At 42.9% G+C, this 15471-nt stretch overlaps 1 protein-coding gene across 9 annotated transcripts in view; it reads right to left on the bottom strand.

The window, feature by feature from the left end:
* The window catches only part of CIT (citron rho-interacting serine/threonine kinase), a 150594-nt gene that overhangs the window by 109959 nt on the left and 25164 nt on the right, over positions 1-15471 (bottom strand). For all 9 annotated transcript variants that reach the window (XM_075898125.1, XM_075898127.1, XM_075898130.1 and 6 more), the window contains exon 10: positions 10952-11132. In XM_075898125.1, the coding sequence (XP_075754240.1) occupies positions 10952-11132 (181 nt within the window). The remainder of the gene's footprint in view (positions 1-10951; positions 11133-15471) is intronic.

Genomic DNA, 15471 nt, shown 5'->3' with positions numbered 1-15471 from the left:
ACATTGTGAGTCTTTAGTAACCACCATGTTAGATCCTTTACAAGGTTACAAAGTTAGTACAGGTTGGACTTCCCTTGTCCAGCACCCTCAGATCTGCCGGACCAGAGGAGGACTCTCCCAACACAACCCATGCTGTCCTGCTGACCCCAGCAAGGGCTCCAGCCTTGACCCGCTGCCGCCTGCCCAGCCATGGCTGTCATTGGGTCGGAGTTCCACAGCTGGGAACAGAGTCCCCTTCCTGCTGCAGGGGCCGGGACGGGAGCTCTGTGGACGGGGCCAGAGCTCTGCAGCCAGGGATAGAGGTCTGCTGCCGAAGCTCTCCAGCTGCCACTGCTGTCACAGCTCCGTGGCCACTGGTGGCATCCCTGAACTCTATGGCTGCTGCCACCATCCCCAAGCTCTCCAGCCAGGGCCAGAGTTCTATGGCTGCCACTGCCAAACCCCCACTGCCACATAGCTGCAAGGGCCAGAGCTCCCTGCTGTACCACCTGCCCCTCCACACTCTGCCCCGTCTCCCAGCAGAGTCTCCGCACCCCACGGCTGCTCCAGCCCTGCAACCTGACCTCCCTATACCTGAGCTATGTAGTCTACAAATATCCATGGTTCTGCCAGACCACAGATATTGCCAGACCATAGAGTCCCAGTTAAACGAAGTACAATCTGTAGTTTCATTTAAACAGTAAGTTTTAAGTCATAATGTCAAATAATGAGACAAGATGCTTCTTGTATATATCTATTTGTGGGTATTACACAACTTTCAAAAACAAAAGATAGCACTAGAAAAGCAAATGAAAGCTTAAAATGTGCCAAACTCTAAACCACTGTGAGCTGAAATGTCTCCACATCAACTTGTTTTCTGCTATTCAAATATTTTACTAAAACATTCCTCCAGTCCAGCTCTATACACCCCTTCTCTATTTCATCAGCATTAACACATTTATCCACATTTCTAGATCTCAAAGTTCCATCAATAAGCTGTGTGTCAAGAGAAAAATATACTTAACTGTAGCATTCATTGAAATCTGACTCCAGGAAATTAAAAAAAGTATTTACATTTTTAGCACTCTCTCTGATAGAGGTCTTTACTTTTTTTCATGTTGATTTAAACCAGCATTTCTCAAACTGAAAGTCTCAACTCTTAGGGGAGTTGCAAGCCTACTGCAGGAGGGAGGGGTTACACTACTGCCACCCTTACTTCTGTGCTATGTCCAAAGCTGGGCAGCCATAGAGTGGCGGCTGTTGGTGATTAGACACCCAGCTCTGAAGGCAACACACAACTAAAGGTGGCAATACCACATTATGACACCTTTATGTCTGCACTACTGCTGATCACAGTGCTGCCTTTAGAAACAGGCACCAAGCTGAGAAGGCAGTGTTGCTATCAGAAGTAGTGCCGAATGAATGGTGGCATAATATGGGGGTCATCATTAGGGAAGTCAATGTGCAGATGACTATACGATTAATCGATAAATCTGGGTTATTGGTTAATCCTGTTGACTACTTGCATTCCCCCCATTGCTGCCTTTCTATCAGAGGCAGCAGCGTGAGGAGGGGGGCATGAGAGGCTGCCACAAAGCAACCTCTGTCTGCAGCAGGCCCTGGACAACGGCTGCTGCCACCCTGTATCACAGGCAGCACTGCAGGTAGCAAGCTGGAAGCTGGTTTTTGATAGAGGCAGTAGCATGGAGTGTCAAGGGGCTCCCTGGGTGTGGGGCCAGGAGCACACTGGCTGCCAGCCCCACCTCCAGGAACTATTGAATAGTCATGTAACTGCTAAAATTTGATGCGGTTAAGCCACTGTTCAATTACATGCTATCTAATGTCCCTAGTCATCAGTTTTTGGGGGTGGCAGTCATCAAAGCTTGGACTACTTTCAAAGGGGGCCCCATCAAAAAAGAAAGGTTTGAGAATTCTTGGCTTAAATTGATTCTAGAAAAGTATTAGAAGTGATATTTGGGATTGGAGCACATGTTACTGTTTTGTATTATAAAGCAAATAATAGTTAAAATATCTTATTTAAGTATAAATCTCAAATAATACCAAAAAAAATCAAAAAGACACATTCAACAGAAACAATCTACTGCAGCAAAATGTGATTCAAACTAGATAGTTAAGCAGTTAAGTAAGGAACCAGCTTTAACAGAAGAAGCCTAGAGCTCACTGTTAGTTGAGATTTTAAAAAAGTACAATGAAGATGCTAATAAAAGAACATGCAGTCTGCCCACACATTGCTTGATGGCTTCTCCTGGCCACAGCTTTGGTATGCAGCCTGTTATCCCCCTGGAGAGAAATGAGCTTCGAGCAGCCCTTTGCACATAGCTACACACCCACACACAGTAGCACTGTCTCTTCCTACACCAAGGAAAGTTTGATTTTACCACCACCATTTTCTGAGAAAATTTATTCCCAAGTCCAAATATACACAAAGGTTATTAGTCTCACAAAAGAAAAGAAATGGACTTTTAAAAACTGTGCTGCAGCGGCATGTATGAAAAAATAGATCTTAATGAATGCCCCATTCTAAAGCCATTTGGAGACACAATCGTGCTATTAACCTAATAATATGAGAGCCCACCACACCTGACATATGCAGAAACACCTAATATAATGAAATAATTAAAAAAAACCTAAGAAACAGGCCTACTAGAAGAATGACAAAACGTAAATGAGGATTTATTAGAATAAATCTTGAAAGGGTATGAACTGGTTAAACATTACTTAAATTGGTTAAATGGTCTAATCAACCCAAACCTCCTAGATTATCATTTTAAAAAGTCAACATATCAAAGTATCACTATACGCCTCCAGACAAAAAGCAGCCATTTGAGAAAAATACTTAAATTTCATCACAGACAGGCATACAAACAAGGCTAAAAATGGATAAGTGCGAAAAAAACAATTCCAGAAATAAAAATTAAAAAGGAACATTAACTAAAAAAGAATCTTTCAAAATAGAATTAATATGAACATAAAAATTACAGCAACTGTGTAATGCTAATTTTGATAAGTTTTTAAATATTAAAATGTTAACTTCTGAGATTATTAAATTCTCTCAGCAAAATACATTTAGAAAAAATAAGCATAGTTCCATAATATTAACGATTCCCCTTTAGTTTTCTGCTCATACCATACACACTGGTCAGCAGATTCTAGCTAGTCCTGATAGAAAAGAGGACACTTTTTATACCACTGGTTCATTTTAAATATCTGTATTTCATCTTTGGCTGACATTTGGTTTTTGTTTTAAGAAGAAACAGGCTCATAATACTGTCCACATCATTTTGTAATTCAAATATTTCGTATGGAGAGCCAACTGAACCATCCAACTGCACTGCAATACAACAAACAATCAGTATGGGACCCAGTGAGAAAGTACACCACACAGCAGTGGAATGGTAGAATAGAATAGTATGTACAGGCAGTCCCCAACTTACGCAGATCCGACTTATGTCAGATCTGCACTTACGAACGGGGCTTTTCTCGCCCCGGAGCTCACGGGCGGCGGATCGCCACCCATGTCCTCCGGGGCGAGAAAAGCTTCTCCCGGTCTCCCTGGTCTGCTGGGGGGGTCCAGCAAAGCCGCAGATCGTTTGCCCCGGAGCAAAGCCGCCCAGGCAGCGGGACTCCCCCCACCTGGGCGGCTTTGCTCCTGTCCCCCTGGTCTGCTGGGGGGGGGGGGTCCAGCAAAGCCGCTGGACCCCCCCAGCTGACCAGGGACACCCGAGCAAAGCCGCCCAGGCGGGGGGAGTCCCGCTGCCTGGGCGGCTTTGCTCGTTTGCCCCGGAGCAAAGCCGCCCAGGCGGCGGGACTCCCCCCGCCTGGGCGGCTTTGCTCCTGTCCCCCTGGTCTGCTGGGGGGGGGTCCAGCAAAGCCGCTGGACCCCCCCCAGCAGACCAAGGACACCTGAGCAAAGACTAGGGGGACAGAAGCAAAGCCGCTGAGCACGCCCGTAGGGGGACAGCCCAAGTGCGCCCGGGCTGTCCCGCTGCGGGCGTGCTCAGCGGCTTTGCTCCCTGTCTCCCTGGTCTGCAGGGAGATGGGGAGCAAAGCCTTGGAGCACGCCCGCAGCGGGACAGCCCGAGCGCGCTTGGGCTGTCCCGCTGTGGGCGTGCTCCAAGGCTTTGCTCCTGTCCCCCTGGTCTGCTGGGGGAGGGGTGCAGCTAGTGCCTCCCCCCCCAGCAGACTAGGCTTTTCTTGCCTACCCCTGGGGTAGAGCAGCTGGGGACTGCCGGGTTGGTCCCGCAGCACCGTTCCGGACCAACCCGGCAGCACCCCAGCTGCTCTGCCCCAGGCATCCTGATTCAGCCGCTGCTGATCAGTTTCAGCAGCGGCTGAATCAGGATGCCTGGAGCAGAGCAGCTGGGGTGCTGCTGCGTTGCTCCAGTAGCGCCGAGGAGCCGCACTACTGGAGCAACCCAGCAGCACCCCAGCTGCTCTGCTCCAGGCGTCCCCAAGTCAGCCGCTGCTGAAACTGACCAGCGGCTGACTACAGGAAGCCCCAAGCAGAGTTGCTCTGCGCCAGGCTTCCTGAAATCAGCCGCTGATCAGTTTCAGCAGCAGCTGACTTGGGGACGCCTGGGTTTTTTAAGTTGAATCTGTATGTAAGTCAGAACTAGCATCCAGATTCAGTCGCGGTTGAAACTGATTAGTTTCAGCAGCGGCTGACGCCAGTTCCGACTTACATACAGATTCAACTTAAGAACAAACCTACAGTCCCTATCTTGTACATAACCCGGGGACTGCCTATATTGTTGCTGTTGCATGATCCCCGTTGAACCAAGTTTGGAATGTCATTAACAAACTCTGAGGAGAGCTGCTCCTCTGTAATAGATAGGAGTAACCAACACCCATGACTAATGGGCTAAACTCAGATAGCTAGCAAGGGTGTTAGCGGGGAGAGGGGGCAGGAGAACTAATCAGGATAGAGTGTTGAAATCTGAATTGGATATAGATTCCTTGCCTGCTTTCTTTGTGTGGGGGCGTAAAACCAGGAGTTGAGACACACAGAATGATTTAAACCCAGTCAGGACTACCATGCCTCCAAAAAATTTAGGGCATGGAAGTGGACTGTACCAAGAAAAGATTGGGAGTAAATAAAGGGAAAAAGTGGATCTAGTAGCGATCAGGGTATTTTCTTTATTTTGTGGTTTGGTTTGAACTGCTCTGTGTGAATCTATGCCTCTCCTCCCCATTTATCATCTAAGCATTGTTCCCAGAGATCTTCTATTTTAATTTGTTTTCCTTAGTTGCTCTGTAACATCTAGCAACCAAGTATGCTTTATCAAGTATATCTTTTGTTTTGTAATAAAAATCACTTTTTAAGGTGATGATTTGATTCTTGTGTCCTGGAAGGTACAGGAGGTCTGTCTGTGTGTATCTGCAGGCCTCAGACTGAGAGGTCAGCTACCAGAGACTGAAGTTTGTTTTTCTCTTTATTTTTTCAAGCTTTCTTGTGGCAGAGGAGCTTGGGGGTACCTCTGGAGAAGGAAGTCCAAGTGCTTTCTACCTGGGTCCAAGAAGAAATTGGTTTGTTTCACTTGGTGGTGGCAGCTTTTTTGTTTATTTCTCAGAACCAGTGTATCTGTTACTCTGGGGGGTGGTTTTGTAAGCAGAGTCTAAAGAGGCAAGGATTTTTAAACTCTTTGTGGGCCCCCACCTTCTGCAGTCAGAGTGCTAAAGTGGGGATCAGCCCTGACAGGTGGGATATGGAGTTTGGGAAAAAAATAGATTGCAATCTTTCTTTCCTATCTACTTGATATTTGAGAGTTTTTCTGTCTGTCTGTCTGTTGTTCAAAAACTCCTCCTAACCAGTAAGAGCTAGGACCGCCAAATTTAGTATGCAGCTTCCTTTTATCATAACTTCAAGCAAGGTAAGGGTTTGGTTGTGCCAGGACAATGGGATGTACCTGGAATGTAACTGTTTCTCATAAAATGGAGAGGGAGGGGTCTACTAGCAGGGACAGTTATACTATATAATGTATATAGCAGCAAGGAGCCAGAAATGGGGACCAGGACAGCTATAATCTGATTGGGTCAGCAGAGTGCAGGGGTATAGAAAGGGACGGCTATCTACTATAAATATGAGTCTGTCCATGTATCTTTCTCTCAATCTGTTCCCTACCTGTGGGACATGCACCCCTCACCTACCCATGCCTGCTGCCGTGGCCATGGACAGGCGCTTCTCACCTGGCCCTAAGGTGCTGCAGTGAGAGAGGGCTGGAGTTATCCTCTCTTCCTACAGCAGCTTGCATACTGAACTCCTCATCCCCAGCCCTACCCCAGAGCAATGATTTAAATGAAGAAAAATAAAAAATATTGAATTAAGGAACCAAGTAATGCTGAGTAAATCTTTTAGTTCAAAATAAAAGATCCCTTAAAATACATGCGCTAACTGTGGCAATTTTTTCTTACTAAGAAAATCAGTTCATCTCAATGCCAAAACAAGCATACACTGGATTCACATTAGGCACATGTACTTAAGAATTTAGCAGTGTCCATTTCAGCTGATTACTCCTTTCATGCAAACTACACTCAGACTGCTTCATAAGTACTCCTACCACTTTTTTATGCCTCAACAAGACAGAGTAATCAAGAGAAATGGGATACTTAAAAACTAACAGAAGCCTTATCACAGAGATCCAAACTCACAAAGGATTTTAAGACAAGATGTGAGACGTGTTTAAGGTCACTGTTCCATACCCCATCATTCAGAGTTATCTCAGAAGTCATACACATTAAACCTGACAGCAAAAGCTAACATGAAAACATATAACACAACTAGTATCATCTCAGAATATTTCATTAAATTAATCATTAAACCAAGGGTCACTTTTCTCAGCACAATGTCTGCAATTTCCTCTGGAGTGTGAAGAAATGATTAACAAAAGAGTATTAACTCATGTAAATAAAAACAGAAAAAAGGGGGGATATAAAAAACCCTTAAGTCATGGTCAAATTTACAATAGCAAATGCTAGCCACACTAGCTGTGCTAATCTATTTTCAAGAGGAAAATTACCTCCTTGAGTTATGCATATAAATCAGCTGTCTTAATGCTGATTACCTAGTAATTCATAGATAATAGAGCCACTGGCCTCTCCCAGAGGGATTGTAGTGAATGGTGCAGAAGTGCTGGATATCAGAGGACTCCTGTTCTAATCTTTCCTAGTAAGACTTGCTACAGAAAAAGCTAAACGTTAACCAAAAAGGAATGGCAAGTTCACAGCTCACCCTCTATCATGTACTGTATTTTTACATATGTTCCTATCTTCCTACTTCATCTTTATACCCAGTCTCATAAGTCTCCAACTCATCTGTGCCTCTTTTTTCTACTAGCTGCTGGTATCATCTGTCGTAATCCAGGTCCTTGCAAATATATATTCTCCCCCTTTCCATGTCTCATGTTTAAGGCTAAGATTGTGTCATGGATATTTTAGTAAAAGTCATGGACAGGACAAGGCAATAATAAATTATGGAAGCCCAAATCCTGCCATTCATGAGGCTGAAGAAATCAAGATCCATTAAAATAAAAGAATTCATGATCAAATCATATCCTTCCTCATGATCTGTTCCCTAACTTCATTCCCTTCTCTACCCTTCCACTTTCAGCCTTTCCATTTTCTGCTCCCTCTTATATGCCTGCTCTATCCTAAAGCACAACAAAAAATAAAACACTGATACTATCAAGATATGACTGCAGTAAATTGAGAAAGCAAAATATTATTGGAATCTTGATCTTTCTTTCCTCTTCTCTCCCTTCAGAAGGGCTGGAACAGAAACCGATCAGCAGTTAGATTAAACCCTGTGATGGAGCCAGAAAAAGGTAGGTGCTGAGATCTCTACTAAGCGTGTAAAAGGTTAATCAGTCACCCAGTAAGCATTTGGCTTACTGGAATGCATATTGGGTAACCAGTTAACTGGACAGCCAACCCCATTGGCTGGCTGTTGGAAACCAGTCAAGCCATTGGGATTCTGGCACCAGCTGCACTGCAACACCCCAACCTCATCAAAACTGCCCTGAAAGGACCAGACAAGACCCCAGTCATGCCACAGTAGGGGCAGGTAGGAACCAGGTGTGCTGCAGCGGCCCTGGCCCTTGGCCGTGCTGTAGCAGCCCAATGCGGCATATTATGCCTGTCCACAGGCCCGGAAAGATCCCCACCCCAGCTGCCCTATACCCACCAATGGTTAACTGGTTCCACAATATAATTTTAATTGTTAACCAGTTAACTATTTTGATCAATATTCATATCCCTAATATCTTCTTCAACCAAACCTGAGAATTCCTCATTTTGTATTAGCCTTGCCTCTATCTACTATGAAAAATTTGAAGAACTTGTCCTCATCACATGTCCCTTCTCAGCTTTCATTTTGCTAAACAAGTCCAGCTCTTTTAGTTTCCTTTGGTAAGACAAGTACTCCATTCCCCCTAAATATCCTAGCAATCTTCTTAGGCACCCGTTCTAGTCTGAATTCATCTTATTGAATGAGTGATCAGATCTGTATACAACATTCCAGATGAGGTCTTACCAGTGCCTTGTACAATGGCATTAAAGCTTCCCTATGTCTATTAGAAATAACTAACATAATACATCCTGGATGTAGTGAAAGTAACATGGACCTTGTTAATTAAAATATATTGCTGCTGCTACAGAAAACTATGAGCAGCAATAAAGGCACTAGAGATATCAGTCTGTAAACACAGGAAACCAGCTCTGCATCACTTAGCATAAGAACTACAATTCATTTTTAAATAAAAGCTTATGTTCTGTATTAATGTGTTAGGATCTCAGACTTTGTTAGAGAAAGCACTCCACCTATTATGAGCAAGTACACAAATGATTTTTTAAAATCATACCTTCTGTTGGTTATTCTCATTTACTGACTCCTGTCTAAGATTAGCTTAAGCTTCCTAGGGCAGGTAATGTGTCCTATTTGAACACAGTGGGCACTTTATAAGTTTATAAAGAAGAAATCTTCTTCATTCCCCATCCTAGCACTGAGACTGAGGAGATCACTAGTTATCGCACTAGTTTAAATACTAATTCAATGTGAGTTTAAATACTGATGTACCCAAATCTCCTTACATTCCTTGCAATAGTTAGCAGCTGTTTTTCAAAACAAAATGCAGCTGCTTACTCCCAAAGGTAAATCTAGAACAAGTTTATGAAAATCTAGTTCTAATACAAAGTTCAGCCTATGAAATCAGCAGAATCTTCTTATAAATTTTTCTTCCGAAACAAATTTAATATATGATCAATTGTGTGAGAAAACCAAGCTGCATCAGGAAGTTTTACACAACTTCACCCATAATTCCTCCAATCGTATTAATATTGACCCTTTTTTGCTGTACCTTCACTGTCCTACTATTAGAACCCAAAACAAAATTTCAACAGTTATCCTTCACTGTTACATGCACCACATCTTACTAATCAGTTCCAGTATAGTTTTAGCAATGGATACCTTTAACAACATGCAACATCCCCATTATGATCAGCCTTTAACCATTATCACACAGGTATGTCAATGTATCTGAGACTTAACCTTAAACCCTCTTCCTCTAGCAATAAATACAGATTAAGTCCTGGGCCTCTACCGACAGTTACAATAATGCCATTCTGGTTTTGCTATGTGGAACAAGTCCACTAGGGAGTAGGATGACACCATAAGTCATTTCACTTACAATTCAAGGTAGATTTTAACCCCAAATATCCATAGTTGAAATTTACCAACTCCAGTAGTACTTCCACTGATATCTCACTAAAAGTCAACATCTCCTCTTTCAACTATTATTTTAACCTCCTACTTCTCCCTCCCAACCATGAAGGCAACACCTGTGAGGAGGAGCAATCACTAAAGACAGTCTCCCTTTCTGATCACTGGTATAGACATCATATAACCTTGATTCAAAACATGGGCAAAAGCCAAGAATACTACCAAATTTGGTTCTACACTTCTGTCTCAAGCAACTCATTCAGCACGAACAACTACCATCACAGCCAATATGATAGAGACATGACATCTGGTTTAAGTCCCTGATGGGGACTATGTATTAGTATAAAAAGGCAATGGTTGAAACTAAGATATAACGCCTTAGCATGTTGAGTCACCAAACCAGCAAAAAACACTGCATTTGTGTGTGGCCTTCTGGTAGTGGAGTAAGGATTCCTCAATCTGATGTGCTGCACTAATGCATTTCTCATTGGCTCTCACACCAGGAACCAAGGACTTACCAGGTCAAAGAGGTTTACACGATGCCATTTACACTCTTCCTTTTCCTATCTCAGTTCTCTGTCTGAAAACATAATTCCTTTCCAAATGATGACTAATTTTTATGGTTCTCACTTTCTCACCCCTGCACTGTCTCTGTGTCCCCACAACACATCCACAATACAGCAATGCCCAATCTCAGTGTTAAACTTGACCAAGCAGTACACACTGCCAGCTCAGTGAAGCTGTATCTATGGTTCACTGACCCATCAGCACACACTCCTGGATTAATAGAACTCCTCTGTGGATCACTGATTCATCCTCACACCTACCCCCTAGCTTTGTAACAGCCAGCCTCTGCATTTCTGACCTGACAGAACATACCCACACTTCAGCCTCTGAACTCTACGGGATTTTCCTTCTTACAGGGACCTGCAAAAACAGAAATCAAACCACCCACTCCTCTACAGGGAACAGCAAACACAACTAATCTAAAGTAACCAAATTATAATTTTAGCAATATCAGTTTCAGAACCAGCCTTCTTAGTTTCCATACAAAGCTAGAGAACAATATTAAATTTATAAAACCACAGCAGCAACAGATAGAGCCTAAAGCTGTCAGCTCCCCTAAAGCAGAGTACAGGCCAGTTAAAAGCAGTGTTCCCCCTCCCCCACCCACTCCCCACTACAAGCCCTGATTTTCTTCTATTGATCCCGTTCACTAAGACAGTAATTCCCACTTACTCTGATCTGAGGATCCCCAGAGCCTTGATGAAGGAAAACCCTACAAATGGCAAATCTTCACCCGAGAAACCAGCTGGGTTCAACTGCCGCGGAGCGGATAAAACCCGCGAATTCTTCTCTGGTTCATCAAAATTTGAGGTGTCATCATCAGACCTGAGGGTAGGAACGAAGGGGGGAGGAGCTGGTGGAAAAAACAAGGAGAAAAGACAAATTTCAGCTACAGTTTGCTCTGCAACGGTCCCATTCATTCAGTGTTTGCAATGGCACTGCAGCTCCTGCTTTTAATCTTGCTAACACAAGCAGACTGAGCTGCTGCTCTCACATCGTATTACAGCAACAAGAGATTAACTCTTCAGCTACCAACATGGCTACCATTCTGCAGGCACAATGTCTCCTATGCTGGTTAAACTGGTATTTTGAGTCAAAACAAAAGCATCAGGCTAAGAAAACCTTTGGTCTACTATTTACAGATTACTAGCTCCTGATTTTTCTAGAAAAACAAAGATGTCTCTAAATCACACAATTAGAGGAGTAAACTATTCATGAGAATAAAGTCAGCTACCTTGCTAACCAGCTAAGGACTAATTTCTGTCTATCACCTCTATCAGCATCCTCTGTGTCCAGATTTCTGGTTCTTGTTACCATCAGTAAATGAATCTTGCTCCTGGAAGATTTCAACATGCTGCAGCTATTAACCCCCTCCCCTCCTCCGCAATAGCTCTTGGAGCAGAGAGGAAAAGAAATAAAGATTTGCTTCCCAAGACAGCCTGCTTAGAATTTGTAACTCTTGGTGGGACACCACTGCAGTCTGGCTCTGATACAATCAGCTTTGAATGGAGGTATCAAATGGCACTAATTATCATCTACTTCTCACTCTAATTTTAAATCAAAATATCTTAACTTATTAGCCTGTTTAATTTCAGCCCATCCTCTAGTATTTGCTGCAGTTTAATTAAAAGAAAAGAATTAATAAGTTCTTTTAAATGATGTGCAGTACTCCAAATCCCTGCTGGTGTGGCTGCACGTGTGAAAAGAATAAATGTAAAAGCCAGCTGTGCAATTCCTACCTCATAAAAACATGTTTCCTCCCAGGATTTTTTTTTTTTAATTTCATCATTCAGGTCCTCATTCCCTGCAATTCTACTAAGCTCTTTTTCACTCTGTGAAGCGGACAGCTCTTCAGTCCGCAACTAGAACACAGCCCATTGTTACAAACTGATGGAAATGTTGTGTGCTAAAACCGTTACCATGGATCCAGTATAGATCTCCTGTAGCTGAAGGGCTGATGAGAACTGAAGAACCGGGAACAAACATTACAGCCCCTGCAGTGCAGGCTCCCAGCTCCTCACTCTGTGCATGATCTGAGTTTAACCCTACCTGCCTGCGTTAGTGACAGATGCTGATGCTTATCTGACTGACACAAGCAGAATGACTCACTGCTGGAGCTTGCTAGCTCCCTCTAGGTTGCCAAATTCTTTCACATTCCCAATTTTTAAACTCTCAATTTTCTATACAAATTTGTGTATAATCTAACAGCAGACCAACACCAAGCTAGCACCAAAGCAGCATTAATAAGCAAAAATCTGCCTATTTAAGTCAGTAAATTTAAATAAAACATGCATACTCCATTGGTGGTTCTCCAGAAAGCCCTGCTGACACAGCTTCCAAAAAGGGGAAAGGAAGGAAGCTTCACCAAGCAGGCAAGATGCAGCTAACCTACCATAATTTCAAGTACACTGAGTTTTTCATTCATCCTACTCCAAAGATATAAATATGCATTAATAAGGAAATTATATTATCTCTCACTCTCTGGAGCATTCAAATGTTCTTTGTCAATATCAAATAGGTTCTGATACATTACTGTTTTAAAAAATTGCAAACATTTCATAGGATGTGAACTGTATTATAGACTGACATTTAATAGGATGTGAACTGTATTACAGAGTGAATTCTCTTAATAGGACATCCAATTATAGCTCTACTGTACAGAGCGCTCTCACACACAAAGACAAGAGCAATAGAGTACAACATAACTTCCTTACATAAAATATTTTTCATGCAAACAACATCCCAAAATGCTTTGCAAAATTAAAAGTTAGAGTGGCAGAGGGAAAGAAACACAGATAATATACATTTTATTTTCAACGCTCAGAAGCCTTTGGGCACCCTTTAAAAGTTTTTTTTCCTCCCATCTAAGATTTAAAAAGAGATTGGATTGATGAGGCCGAGCAATATTGGAAGGAGAAGACTATCTAGTTGATATGGTAATGTCTAGAACTCCCTTTATAAGAATAGCCAAAAATATACCTTAACTTTTAGAAAAGGAAGATGTACAACAAGGACGGGGAACATTCAGCCTGAGGGTGGAATCTGGCCCCGAATCTACCTTGATCCATCCTGCAGCAAGGCTCAGTGCTTACCTTCAAAGTGAACTGAGCTGGCACTCATACTCCATCCCCATAAGTCTCTGAGCGTTGGTGCCCTCTCCCATTGAGCCCGAGCACGAGGGGAGCCCTGGTCCTCCAAGTTGTGAGAGTGGGGGGTCAAGTCAGTGAGGGTTTCTGTGTTTTTGCTTTTCACTTGTCTATGACCCCAAAACCCAATAAAATGTTCCCCAGCCCTAGTGGATAATTCCATATATGACCACACTGTTTAATACTAAATGGACTTGCTCAAAGTTAGAAGCAAAAAGGGAACTAAAATCTCACCTTTTACCAGAAAGTAGTGAAACTTTACAGGGGAGCCATCCTAAGGCAATTATAATGGAAGGCAAGAAATTTTCTTCTCGCAATTAATGAGTGTTTTCAAAAAGTTTCTGCTCAGACTGCAGTGGTAGAACTAATTCAAATATGCTTAAAATGTTAATAGAGATAACAAATGAATAGCATTCAATGGAATATCAACAGCAGCAAGGAGGAACAAGATAACCACAGTACTCAGTAGCAACATCTTCATATAACTGAAGAAAACCAAAGACGGGAAATAAATAAGATTTTTAAAAAGAGAAAGCAAACTTTAATATCACATTAATATCCATTAGTCTGGCATCCAATGCTCCGGGACTCCTGATGGTCCAGCACCATCAGGAAACCAGAAGTGCTGGGGCAGCCGGACAGGCTTCCCCCATTCAGCTGCTGCTGAAACTGACCAGCAGCTGAATCGGGGAAGCCAGGAGCAGAGCAGCTGGGGTGCTGCCGGGTTGGTCTCGTAGTGCCCCTCGGGGCTGCGGGACCAACCCGGCAGCACCCCAACTGCTCTATTGCAGGCATCCCCGATTCTGCTGCTGCTGAAACTGACCAGCAGCGGCTGAATCAGGGACGCCTGGGGTAGAGCCGGACTATCGTAAGGGGGAGGCAATGAGAGGTCTGGGGTGGCATCCCCTCCCACCCCACTCCAGACCCCTCATAGCCCCCCCTTCTGATAGTCCGGCATATCTGATAATCCGGCACCCTCTGGGTCCTAAAGGTGCCGGATTATCGGAAGTTTACTGTACTATCAAGAAACAATGGAAAAGAAAAAAGGAACAGTCATTCAACTAACACACCTCTGGCTGCAAGTGGATAAGAACTGCTGACAGTAACTGAAAGGCAGGAAATTAATTTCTTCAGAGGTAGGTTTCAGACCACTTTGGATGAGAACAAAGTCACAAGAGAGAGAAGGGACACACTTGGAAAAAGATGCTAGATCCACTTTGCTTGGTTGGCTTTTGCTTATTACTTGGTAATGTCTTTAGACTCCTTTATTCCTGAGATTAAGGCATTCCCTTCCCTGACTCTGCCTATAATATGATTGGAGCTGCTTATATAACAAGTTAAGGAAAAGGGTGCACATTGGTTCATTAACAAGGGTTACCGTGCATGTCTCTGAAATGATCCTCGGGTAACCATGACTGGTCAAGTATTGCTTGTTTAAAACCAGAAAATTCTCATCCCTCTATAATTACGGTATCCACAAAATAAGAAGATGAAGACTAGCAAATTCAAAGATGTAAGTGGTCATAAATCGAGGCTATTCTCAGGAATTTCTTTAAAAAGAATAGCCATTTAAAATAGGTCATAGTAAAACTCTGGGAACTGAATAGCAAATATATGCCATTGTATCTGGCAAGACTAAAGATCTAGTCAAAACAGTGACACTTTCTCCCTCTCCAGGTTTATTTAAAAGGAGACAAAACTATGCTACAAACAGGAGATTCTAATCCTGATACTTCAAGCTTATAAAAACTGATTGGTACATGGATCATTTTCTGCTTATGATATGCTGCAAATGACCGCATATGCTGTTTATTATTTAAATAACTTCTAAAGTACTGCACATTACATAAAAATCAGTTGCTTACTCAGATATCCCTCTTCCGGATGAAGGAGATAACTCTCATCCATCTGTTCTAAAGTATGACTTTTGGAGGCAAGGGAATGTCGTATGTTGATAAATTTAACAAAAAAAGCACTGCATTAGATTATCTAGTTTATCATCATCTTTATGATAATACTAAATAAAAATAACTTTTTCAACCACGT

Source organism: Pelodiscus sinensis, chromosome 15 (assembly GCF_049634645.1).
Source record: "Pelodiscus sinensis isolate JC-2024 chromosome 15, ASM4963464v1, whole genome shotgun sequence".
Taxonomy (NCBI): domain Eukaryota; kingdom Metazoa; phylum Chordata; order Testudines; family Trionychidae; genus Pelodiscus; species Pelodiscus sinensis.
Note: the sequence above shows the minus strand (reverse complement) of the source record. Positions and strands in the feature narration are given on the sequence as shown.